Source organism: Nansenia antarctica, assembly GCF_963989245.1.
Source record: "Nansenia antarctica genome assembly, chromosome: 11".
Classification (NCBI taxonomy): Eukaryota; Metazoa; Chordata; class Actinopteri; order Argentiniformes; family Microstomatidae; genus Nansenia; species Nansenia antarctica.
Genome location: NC_137681.1, coordinates 30,474,471 through 30,486,555, shown reverse-complemented (window position 1 = coordinate 30,486,555; position 12,085 = coordinate 30,474,471). Strand labels below are relative to the sequence as shown.

Here is a 12,085-nt window from a genome sequence, read left to right as displayed (position 1 = left end):
ATATAATAATAATATTTAATATAATATGTGTTAATAATAATATGTTATTATATATATATATATATATTTAATATTATTATAATATATTTTATTAACAACAAAAAATATATATTTTATTAACAACAAAAAAGCAAAGGGTGGCTACTTTGAGGAATCTAAAATATAAGACATATTTAGAGTTATTTCACAGTTTTTTGTTAAGTACATCATTCCACATGTGTTCATTCATAGTTTTGATGCCTTCAGTGAGAATCTACAATGTAAATAGTCATGAAAATAAAGGAAACACATTGAATGAGAAGGTGTGTCCAAACTTTTGGCCTGTACTGTATGTATAATATAGTACATGTGTCTGTAGAAAATGAAGTTCTAAAACCTGACTGATACTCATGTGTGTACTACCTGGCGTGGGGAACTTGGGTGCGTCTCTGAAGCCTCCGTACTCCTCCTCATATGATTGGACCAGCTGCTGGAAGCAGCGATTGGCTACGCTGAGGGCTGGGGGCGGGGCCTCTCCTGGGCTGGCAGCCAATGAGGTTCCCTTCCTCAGGGCCTCCAGCACCCTGTCACCACTGGCCTCCAGCGCAGCACGGTTACTCTGCCACTGAGACACACACAGAGCCAACAGACAGGGAGTGTGTGTGTGTGTGTGTGTGTGTGGGGCGGGGGGGGGGGGGGGGGGGGCTATCTACTAGGGGATTAGATATTTCCTCAAAGCCTATGATGTTCTCCACAGCTTTGACTAGAAAACACGTTCAGGTCTGTGATGACAGGTATGATGACAGGTATGATGACAGGTTTGATGACAGGTATGATGACAGGTATGATGACAGGTATGACAGTAGAACGTTGTACATTTCTAGATCATCACATCAGTCAGTTATTATGACCCATCCAGAGTTGCTATGGTTACCTGGTCCATGATCCTGGTGAGGACGGTCTGCAGGCCGGGCCTCCGCCCTCCGTCTCTGGGGGGGAAGTACGTCCCCCCGATGAAGGGCCGGAGGTCAGGGGTCAGCCACACGTTCATGGGCCAGCCACCGCCTCCGCTGGTCGCCTGGGAAACAAGCGTGTGTCAAACCGTGTAATAATAATAATAATAATAATAATATATTTTCTCATTATTTGTATAGCGCTTTAATCCTAATTTAATTATTTAGTCATTTAAAGGCAATATTAAAAAGATGGGTTTTTAGTCTTGACTTGAACATATTTGCAGAGGTTGCATCTCTACGTAATGTAAACTGGCAGTGCATTCCACAATCTGGGTGCATAAAATGAGAATGCAGCCTCACCAAATCTCTTCTTTTGTACATGTGGTAGACAGAGAAAACCAGCGTCAGAAGACCTGAGAGCTCTATTGGGCTGATATGCTAGCAAAAGGTCTGAACATATTCTGGTGCTGTGCCAGTGAGAGCTTTATAAACAAGCAGAAGGATCTTGAAATCTATTCTGAACTTAACAGGAAGCCAGTATAGAGTCTCTAAAATAGGAGAGAGTGTACTTCATCTGGGCCATTTAATCATATACAGTAAATATGACGTGTGTCACACACACACACACACACACACACACACACCTGTATGAAGGTCATGTAGACCTTGTCTACGTCAGGTCTCTCTTCACGGTCGACTTTGATGCAGACGAAGTTCTCGCTCAGGATTCGTCCGATCTCCTCGTCCTCGAAGGACTCTCTCTCCATGACGTGGCACCAGTGGCATGTCGAGTAGCCCACTGCCCAGGAGAGGACCAGAGAGAGACCACCATCACCACTACAGTGACAACTGCAGTACAGGTGAGAGAGGTAAGCAGATTGGGGGGAAGGGGGGGAAGATGAGAAGGAAGCTAGTCACCTGACAGGAAGATGGGCTTGTCTTCATTCTTGGCTTTGTCAAAGGCGTCTTGTCCCCACGGATACCTGAGGTGAAATTAGACACAAACAAAACACAAAAACAAAGATGAAACAGAGATACAATGGTATTTTTACAAGGACAACAAGGCTTTTTATTGGCCATCAAGATCACACAACGGATCACAGTAGTTCCTCCAATAAAGCTGTTATATGACAGTTCTGATCCACATGATTCCTCCTGCCTACTGTTTGGAAAGACAAAAGGACAGTACAGGTTAGGGTTACAGGTCAGGTTAGGGTTACAGGTCAGGTTACAGGTCAGGTTAGGGTTACAGGTCAGGTTAGGGTTACAGGTCAGGTTAGGGTTACAGGTCAGGTTAGGGTCAGGGTTAGGGTTACAGGTCAGGTTACAGGTCAGGTTAGGGTTACAGGTCAGGTTAGGGTTACAGGTCAGGTTACAGGTCAGGTTAGGGTTACAGGTCAGGTTAGGGTTAGGGTTACAGATCAGGTTAGGGTTACAGGTCAGGTTAGGGTTACAGGTCAGGTCAGGGTTAGGGTTACAGGTCAGGTTAGGGTTACAGGTCAGGTCAGGGTTAGGGTTACAGGTCAGGTTAGGGTTAGGGTTACAGGTCAGGGTTAGGGTTCAGTGTTTCCCCTAGGTTTGCTGCCTTGGGGGGGTAGCATGGACCGTGGAATTGGAATTGGCATTGAATTCGAATTGGGGTGGCATGGACCCTGCGACATACCAGCGTCATGTCCAGGGGGTGTACTTGTACATCAAGCCGCCTCACGCTACGGAAACAGGAGATAGGCTCCTGCCCTATGGGCCGTTAGGCTCCAGAACCATCGGTTCACAAGGCTACTTATGTGGTCTTGACTACCTGTCCACTTTCTCACCTGGTTCTTGCTGTCTCTTTGGTGTGCTGACTCCATCCTGCTCTCTCTCCTTTTCTCCCTCTCTATCTCTCTATCCTCCTCTCCCTCTTTTGCTGTCAACCAAAAGGCAAACATAACTACCAGAGTATTTTTTTAGCATTTAGCAGACGCCTTTATCCAGAGTGACTTACAACAAATACATTTGTCTGAGTAAGTGAATCATCTATTCGTCAGTTATCCTAACAAAAAGTAATCCATTTGGTCCCTAGTAGTCCAGTCAATCTAACAAAAAAAAAGGCCCAACCCAGGAGAAATTGCAATAGTAATGTTTCATAGTTTTTATTGTTCCCTCCTGCATCATATATTCAAAGTCTTACTTAATGGATGTATTGGATCATACTTATTTCAAGGTCAAAAGACAATGTTTTAGAGTCACGCCATCTGGGTAAATGTTAATATTGGAGGGCCTGTGTATACCTATCCAACATATTTGGTATCTTTTCCTAAGTTTTGGGGGTCAATCTTTCCAATAAAACACTTTTTCAAAGGATATTCTTTAGTCTTATACCTGTATGTGGGGTACTACTACCCCAACACCACATATTTGCCAAATGTGACACCAGCCAATGTTTCCATTAGTTGCCTACATAGAAACTACAGATTGTAAGCTTTCAAATGATGTGTCACCAGAGCTGCCAAGTCTCACGCAATCACCGTGAGACTCACACATTTCAACCAGTTCTCACGCTCTCACGCCGCATCTCTATTTCTCACGGCGAGAAATAACAATTGTTTTACGGGACTTTTATTTTTGAAATTCCTTGAAAGAAAGCTACCGGACATGAGTTTCGTGGCATCTTTCTGCACGCGCGTTAACTTGAGTCTGCAATCGAAGCGACAGGTGAGCGCTGATGGAAGAACCTGTGTTCACGCGAGCTGCAAGAACGTAGCAAGCAGGGTTGCCAGATTGGGCTACTTTTGGTCACACTGGACAAGTGGATTCGGCAGCTTTTAGACCGGTTGGGCTGGACATTGTCAATTCCGTCTGGCAACCGTGGTAGCAAAATATGTGCATACATTACATTACAACATCGTATCTGGTAGCCTACTGGACTGGGTTGCACCAATATGGCGTAATTAGTAGTTACTAAACCCCTAGTTGTTACTAGTTAGTTTCAAACTAGTTGTTTACTAATTTCGGTTGCACCACGCCAATCTTTTGCCAATCTTAGCTAGGAAATACTCTGTTTTGGTAACAGTTTTTTGTTTCTCTACTGTAACATAACCAGGTACATTAATAATAATAATTATTATTAATAACTACAACTTACAATACAAATACAACAATTGGGGGTCCCTCAAAAACATTTGGGGCGCGCTGCGCGCGCACAAAATCACCCACCAAGCCCTCATTCTGACCCAGGAAAAACCCTGGTATGTACTGTATAACATGATAGCCATCTATGACCAATGCACTGTATATAAGATGATGATCACGGGTCTTTCTGCTGCTGACCAAGGGGCTGAGTCCTGTTGAATTTTTCTTTTAGAGTCTGTAGGCTACTGTATTTGTTTATTAAGATTTCATAAATATGATATATTGTCTGAATTTGTTTCTTGTTTTATAAAATGTTATTATTTATTAGTTATTATTTTCATTTATTGTGCTGGTTTATTATGAACAACATGTAAAATTGCAGGAAACTAGCACAAATAATTGGGTGGGAGAGAGGGGCTGCCGCTGCCAAAACGTGCACAGTTTTGGGCCGCTCCGCCAAAAAATCTCACTCTAACTTTTGGTGAAACTTGGCAGCCCTGTGTGTCACCCATTGAAATCGGACAGAAATTGAAGACGACACGAGTATTTGAATGTTGATACACCTCAAACACAGAATGGGAGAAAAGTCACAACAAACACTGCTAACAGCTAGCAGCTAAGAATGGCACATAGTCCAGTTCACTATGTTCACATATATGAGTTCGTAAAAAAAAAAAAGGGAGTTGGAAAACGATATATTTTTGAAAACCTTAGAGCATAACAAATCAGAAAATGCATGATTCCATTTCCCCAGAAGCCAATATGGCGGCCATCTTGGACTTTTAAAATGGCGACCTTTAAATACTAGTTTTTCAATATCTTCACTCCTAAATTACCTAGGATCATGATTCCACTGGCTAAATATACATTATTGGGGGGAGGGAATCCAATGGTGCTAGTTAGAAATCAGTACAACTGATCAATGGCACAGGTTTAGATCATCTTGGACGATACCCTCCTCGAAGCCTTGGCTACTGCTGAGGTGGTGAAAGCATTCAAGGAGTGGGAAACACAGAAAGCCCAAAACGCCATGTTCAGGTCCATCATGAACTACCTGCACAGAGTGGAGACAGTTCTGTTCTTCGTGGCTGCATCTCGCAATGCTGATCTGACACTCCATCTGCAAGCTGCAGAAGCACTCAGCAAGCTGTTCTTTGCTTTTGACCGGATCAAATACAAGCGACTCTGGCCAAGATACATTGCTGTATGCATGACCTCAGAACCAATCATCCTGAGACCTGGAAGGAACTCCAAACAGGTAATCTGTCAGTCACCAGAAATGACTTTCCATTTGTGTCCATAGGTGCAGACCATACATGCGAACATCTCAACAAGCAGATGAAGGTCCACTCTGGACTTATTGGAATCTCCAACAATGCCAACGCTAGACAGAGATTATTCATGGCTACACCCGAACTGTCATGCCTGTCAAGAGAGTTCAAGAGTCAGTTTGGCATTGGAACAGCTGGCAAGAACACAGAACATCCTGGACTAGGATCTTCAGACATCAGAAGAGATCATGAGGCAATTGACAAAATTAAGGCTGCCATACTTAGTCATGGCAACACAGTTACCGCTGAGGGTGACAAGTTGTACAACATGATCACACATGCCTATGTCCCACAGGAGTATGTCCAACAGATCTTGAACATCAATGACACTGGGCAGAAACTGTACGAAGAGTATGTGTCGGAGAGAATCAATGGAGGAATCAGCCTCTGGGCACCAGTCAAGAAGGAAAACAACAAAATGTTTATATCTGGCAACAAGAAGTCCACTGTGAAAATCCGAGACAAAACTGTAGATCTGAAGGAGACCAAAGATCTGTATGGCAGACTGCTGATCCTTGCCCGGTCTAACAGACACATTGACCAGAAACAGGCTGTTGGCAACTACGAGTTCACACAGACACCAAGAGCACTCTTTGCCCCTAATGGGGATAAACTACCATGCACTGACAAGTCAAAGTTGATCCACCTCCTAGAAAAGCTGGCAAAGGAAGACACAGCAGATCAGGACCAACTACAAGGTGGAGCTCCAATGGACGTTGAAACTCTGGGCTCCAGTCAAGATGGTCATGCTAGTCACAAAATTGCACTAGTGGATGGCATGGTTGTTGTCCAAAAACTGACAAAGAAGCCAGCAACAGTAGTCACAGTCAAAGATTTAAGTGATTGGTTCTACGGCAGACTGATGTCTCTAACCAGAGACTACGACGAGGTGGTCCTGGTGTTTGATACATACAAGCATGGTTCTTTGAAGCACATCACAAGGGAGAAAAGAAGACAAGGAAAGGATCCAATCCAATACCAAATCAGAGATGACAAACATCAAGAACATTCCAATGAGCCGCTTACTTTCTCATGACCAAACAAAGGCTGATCTGACGGAGTATCTGGCAACAAAGACTGTTGAATACAATCAATTACACTTTGAAGGCAACAACCATGTAGAAGCAGACACCTTGTTGATCCACCATGCAGTTCTGGCTTCATGTTGCAACTCCTCCAATGCACAGCTCATGTTCTTCTCCCCTGACACAGATGTACTGGTGCTGGTTGTTGCAAATTATGACATCCTGCTGAAAAATATGTGTGTTTCAATGGTATCTGGGATTTTGGAAGTGAAACCAATATGGAAAGCTCTGGGTGCAGATCGAGCAAAGGCTTTGCCGGCATTTTATGCATTTACAGGAGCAGACAACACTGGGCGGTTTTCTAGAATAGGCAAAGCTACCTGGCTGAACATCTACCTCAAAGCAGATGATTGGGTCCTCAAGGCTCAGCAGACACTTTGTCAAACCAACCAAGTTACAGAGGATCTGCTATCTACATTAGCTACGTTTGTATGCACTGTATACTTACCGAACTCACAGCTTTATAACATCTGAGCAGGTGAGAAGGCAGCTCTCCAGGGTGAATGTGAACAAGTCCAGAGGTCCAGACAACATCAACCCCAGGGTTCTGAAGGTGTGTGCTGGAGAGCTGGCGGACACATTCCAACATCTCTTCAGTCTATCTCTAAGACTGAGGAGGGTGCCACAGCTCTGGAAGACCTCTTGCATCGTCCCAGTGCCAAAGAAGGGACGGCCCAGCACCCCAAACGACTACAGACCTGTCGCCCTGACACCACAGGTCATGAAGATCCTGGAGAGGCTAGTGCTGCAACACCTTAAGCCCCAGGTGAAGGACTTCCTGGACCCCCGGCAGTTTGCATAACAGGAGAGCATTGGGGTGGAGGATGCCATCATTTACATGCTGCACAGGGCCTACACACACCTGGAGAGGCCACAGAGCATGGTGAGGACCATGTTCTTCGACTTCTCCAGTGCATTTAACACTATCAAGCCATCACTGCTGGCTGACAAACTAGCAGTGATGTGTGTGGAGGACTCCCTGACGGCTTGGATCCACAACTACCTCACAGACAGACGTCAGTATGTGAGACTGCAGGGCTGTCAGTCTGAGGTGGTGGTGTGCAACACCGGTGCCCCCCAGGGAACTGTTCTGTCACCCTTTCTCTTCACCCTCTATACCTCCGACTTCCAGTTTAGCTCCGACCAGTGCCACCTGCAGAAGTTTTCTGATGACTCCTCTATCGTCGGTTACATCACAGACGACAGGGATGAGGAGTACAGGGCCCTGGTGGAGAGCTTTGTGCAGTGGTGCGACACCAACTACCTTTTGCTTAACACCAGCAAAACAAAGGAGTTGGTGGTGGATTTTAGGAGGAAGAGAAGGACCCCAGCCCCCATCACCATCAAGGGGGTGGAAGTCGAGAGGGTGGACTCCTACAGGTACCTGGGAGTACAAATTAATAACAAACTGGACTGGACTGACAACACCGAGGCTCTTCTCAGGAAAGGGCAGAGCAGACTGTTTTTCCTGAGAAGGCTGAGGTCTTTCGGTGTCTGCAACAAGCTGCTGCGAATGTTTTATCAGTCAGTGGTTGCCAGCGTTCTGTTCTTCGCCGTGGCCTGCTGGGGTGGAAACATCTGTGCCAGGGATGCTGCGAAGCTAAACAAACTGGTGAAGAACGCCAGCTCTGTGGTGGGGACCGGGCTGGACAGCCTAGAGGTGGTGGCAGAACAGAGGATGGGGAAAAAACTGGCGGCCATGCTGGCCAATCCCTCCCACCCGATGTACTGCGAGCTGGCGGGGATGAGGAGCAAGTTCAGCCACAGATTTGTTCTCCCCCGTCAAAGTACAAAAAGATTTGGACAGTCCTTTGTTCCAGCTGCACTCCGACTCTACAACCAGGCCCTGCAGGGTGGGGGAGACCTGGAGCTGGAACTTTAGAACTTGGAACTTTTTACTTATTGAGCCTGCACTGTTTTATGTATTTTATTGAATGTTTTCTGTCTGCCCTAACTAAGCTGTTTGACAACAAAATTTCCCCATTGGGGACAATAAAGGTTTTCAATCAATTCAATCAATCAATCAATCAAACTGAGATGGTATCTTTTCTGCAAGCACATGGCACAAAGTGACAAGCTTCCACCCACACTTGGTGCTCTCAAGCAGCATGTCCTAAGAGCCCATATCCAGGCCAGAGTGTGGGGTCAGGCAGACATTGCCCAGCAGGAGTTCCTTGACCCACTACAGAATGGCTACTACAAGGATAAGGATGGTCAGCTGAAACCGATCACAACAGAGTTCCTCCCAGCACCAGAGGCCATCATTGAGATGGTCAAATGTCAATGTAAAGCAGACTGTTCTTCACACATACATGTATGACTGCCAAAAATGATGAAGACTCTCAGGATATCACACTTGCTAGTGACAGTGACGGTGATAGTGAGGACAATGGAAATGTGTAGACTGGGTGGGTGGGTGATGTGTAGGTAAGATGGGGAAACAGTGTTATGGGGTTAAGGGGATGTGGTTAGTGGGTAGTTGGGTTGGATTGGATAAATAATGTACAAACTGTCTATGTTCGATGACAACAGTTTATTTGTGTTTGTACACAAAATTAATAAAGAGAATAAAAAATATTTTAAGATATAAATATCCTGATTACCAGAATAGTCATTTCAATATGATTATGTCCGAGATCATGTTTACCGCAATATAAATTCAGCTATGCGTATTAAAAATGCAAGATAGCCACCTATACATTTGACCATGACCATCTATATCATTTGTCATTAGCACCATTGGATTCCTTGGCCCAAAAAATGTATATTTGACAACTGCAATCTTGATTCTAGGTAATCCAGGAGGCGAGATATTGAGAAACTTGTGTTTGAAGGTCGCCATTTTTAAATGACCAAGATGGCCGCCATACTGTCATTTGAGAAAATGGAATCAAACATTTTCTGGTTTGTTATGCTAAAAGATTTTCAAAAATGTATAGTTTTCCAACTCCCCAAAATGTTTTAACGAAATTACACAAGGAACCTGACTAATAGCTACGAACGTCTAACTGCATTTTTATAACATCACAACATGCTGAGAGAACATTAACATGCTAAAAACACATAAATACACATAATTAGATGATCACACAGTCCTTGCTTTTGAACACGACCCAATACGAAAGTATGTTTACAAGTAAAGTGGTCCCTTACCAGTAGCCTACGGCAGAGGAGAACAGTGAATCCAATCCACACGTTATAAGTATTTAGTGATCGTTAAACTTTATTAGGCCTATATCGAGTGGGTACTTTAAGTTGTGTGTTATGATATGTTGACACAATAAGTGAATAAATTTCATTTTCTGCAACTGGTTTAGCCCTAGACTAGCTTGCGTCACAAATGTTCCTCATCATGTGTCACGTGGCACGCCCCCCCCCATCCTGGGAAAAATATTATTGGTTATTATCCCCAATAATAATAATAATAATAATAATACATTACATATTTTTTTTCTTTTAGACACTCAAAGACGCTTTAAAAAAATCTTCAGATCTTTCTGAAAAGATAGAGTAGTAATAATAAAAAGAAACAAAAAATAGATAAAACAAAGTATAGGGGCCTAATTAAGGTAGTGCTGGGGACACATGGGGAGGGGGTTAACTGGTGAAGACAAGCTTGAAGAGGTGGGTTTTGAGGGCCTGTTTAAATGTTGGGAGGGTGTTGGCCTGTCTGATGTGGTTGGGGAGGGCGTTCCAGAGGGACGGGGCTGCGGCTGAAAAGGCCCTATCATCCCAGGTCCAGAGCTTGGTCCTGGTGGTCTTGAGGGTGGTTTGGTCGTCAGACCTGAGGCAACGGGAGGAGGTGTGGAGGGGGGACGAGGTCGGCAAGGTAGGAGGGGGCCAGATTGTTGATGGCTTTGTAAGTGGTGAGTAGGATTTTGAATTAGATCCTGAATTTGACTGGGAGCCAGTGTAGGTTTTGGAGGACAGCGGTGATGTGGTCACAGCGGCGAGTGGAGGTGAGCAGACGGGCAGAGTTCTGGACGTATTGGAATTTGTTTAGGATGTTATTAGGCAAACCGTAGAGGATGCTGCAGTAGTCGAGTCGGGAAGTTATGAAGGCGTGGATGAGTGTTTCAGCAGCGGAAAAGGACAGGGAGGGTCGGATGCGGGCAATGTTCCTTAGGTGGAAAAAAGCTGATTTAGTGACCTGGTTGCCATGGGGAAGGAACGAGAGGGTGGGGTCAAAGATGATGCTGAGGTTGCGGACGTGGTTGGAGGGGGTTACGGTGAAGCCATCGATGTTGAATGAGAATGTCTGGGTGGGACGGGTGAGGGACTTTGGGCCGATTATGAGGATTTCTGATTTATTTTGAGTTTCAGAAAATTCAGTTGCATCCATGATTTTATGTCGCTGAGGCAGGTAGTGAGAGTTGAGTGGGTGTTAGGGGAGATGGTTTTGGAGGAGAGGTAGAGTTGGGTGTCATCGGCATAGCAGTGGAAGCGGAGGCCGTGGCGGCAGAGGACCTGTCCAAGGGGAAGGATGTACAGGATGAAGAGGAGGGGGCCTAGCACTGAACCCTGGGGGACACCGTGGGTGACTGGAGTAGTGGAGGATTTACAGTTATTTATTGAGATGTATTGATGTCTGTCTGAGAGATAGGACTTGAACCAGGAGAGGGCGGTGCCGGTTATGCCAATGTGTTGGAGACAGGTGAGGAGGATGGAATGGTTGATGGTGTCGAAGACAGGTCGATGAGGATGGTGAGGTGGACAGAGTCAACAGAGATGAATGTCGTTGGTGATTTTTAGTAGTGCTGTTTCAGTGCTGTGTTTGGAACGGAAGCCAGATTGGAATGGTTCATACAGGTTATTGGAGTCAAGGTGGGATTTGAGTTGGGCAGCAACAACTTTCTTCAACTTTCAGGATTTTGGACAGGAAGGTGAGATTAAAAATGAGCCGGTAGTTGTTGGGGGTGTCAAGGTCGAGACCAGGTTTTTTTTTAAAGTATGGGGGTAATAGCAGCGAGCTTGAGGGCAGCGGGGACAATGCCGGTGGACAAGGAGGAGTTAATTATGTTTGTGATGAGTGGGGAGAGTGTGGGGAGAGTGTGGGGAGACAGGCCTTGACTAGGGAGGAGGGAATGGGGTCCAAGGCACAGGTTGAGGACTTCATGCTGGTGACTGTGGAGGATAGGACAGAATCAGTGATTGGATTGAAAGATGTAAGAGGATGACTTGGGGGTCGTGGGGGGTTGGAATGGGGGTCAGGGAGGGTGGTGGGAGAGGCAGACGTCAACTGGTTGTGTATTGTGTCAATTTTGGTTTGAAAGAATGTTAGAAATAGGTTGCATTTGCTGGTGGTGAATGAGTTAGAGATAGTGTCCATGGGCTAGAGGAGTTTGTTGATGGCGGAGAAGAGTGTTTTGGGGTTGTTACGGACAGAATCAATGATGGCGGAATAGTAGGAGGAGCGTGCACTGTTGAGGGCTTCTTTATATTGTTGTTGGTGAAGTTTGTAAGCATCCAAATGGACAGTGAGACCAGTTATTTTGTGTAGGCGTTCAAGTTGACGGCCTTTGGCTTTGAGATAGTGGAGTTGGTCGGTGTACGAGGGGGCAGAGTGAGTGAAGGAGACAGATTTGCTTTTGGTGGGACTAACCTGGTCAAGGCAGGAGGAAAG

The 12,085-nt window shown here is 45.2% G+C and overlaps 1 protein-coding gene across 1 annotated transcript in view; it reads right to left on the bottom strand.

The window, feature by feature from the left end:
• spata20 (spermatogenesis associated 20) overlaps positions 1 to 12,085 on the bottom strand; it is a 113,910-nt gene that overhangs the window by 69,007 nt on the left and 32,818 nt on the right. Inside the window, exons 3-6 of the mRNA XM_080542612.1 lie at positions 1,854 to 1,918; positions 1,580 to 1,734; positions 914 to 1,057; positions 403 to 604 (exon numbers count right to left, since the gene is read on the bottom strand). Of these exons, the coding sequence (XP_080398738.1) occupies positions 403 to 604; positions 914 to 1,057; positions 1,580 to 1,734; positions 1,854 to 1,918 (566 nt within the window). The remainder of the gene's footprint in view (positions 1 to 402; positions 605 to 913; positions 1,058 to 1,579; positions 1,735 to 1,853; positions 1,919 to 12,085) is intronic.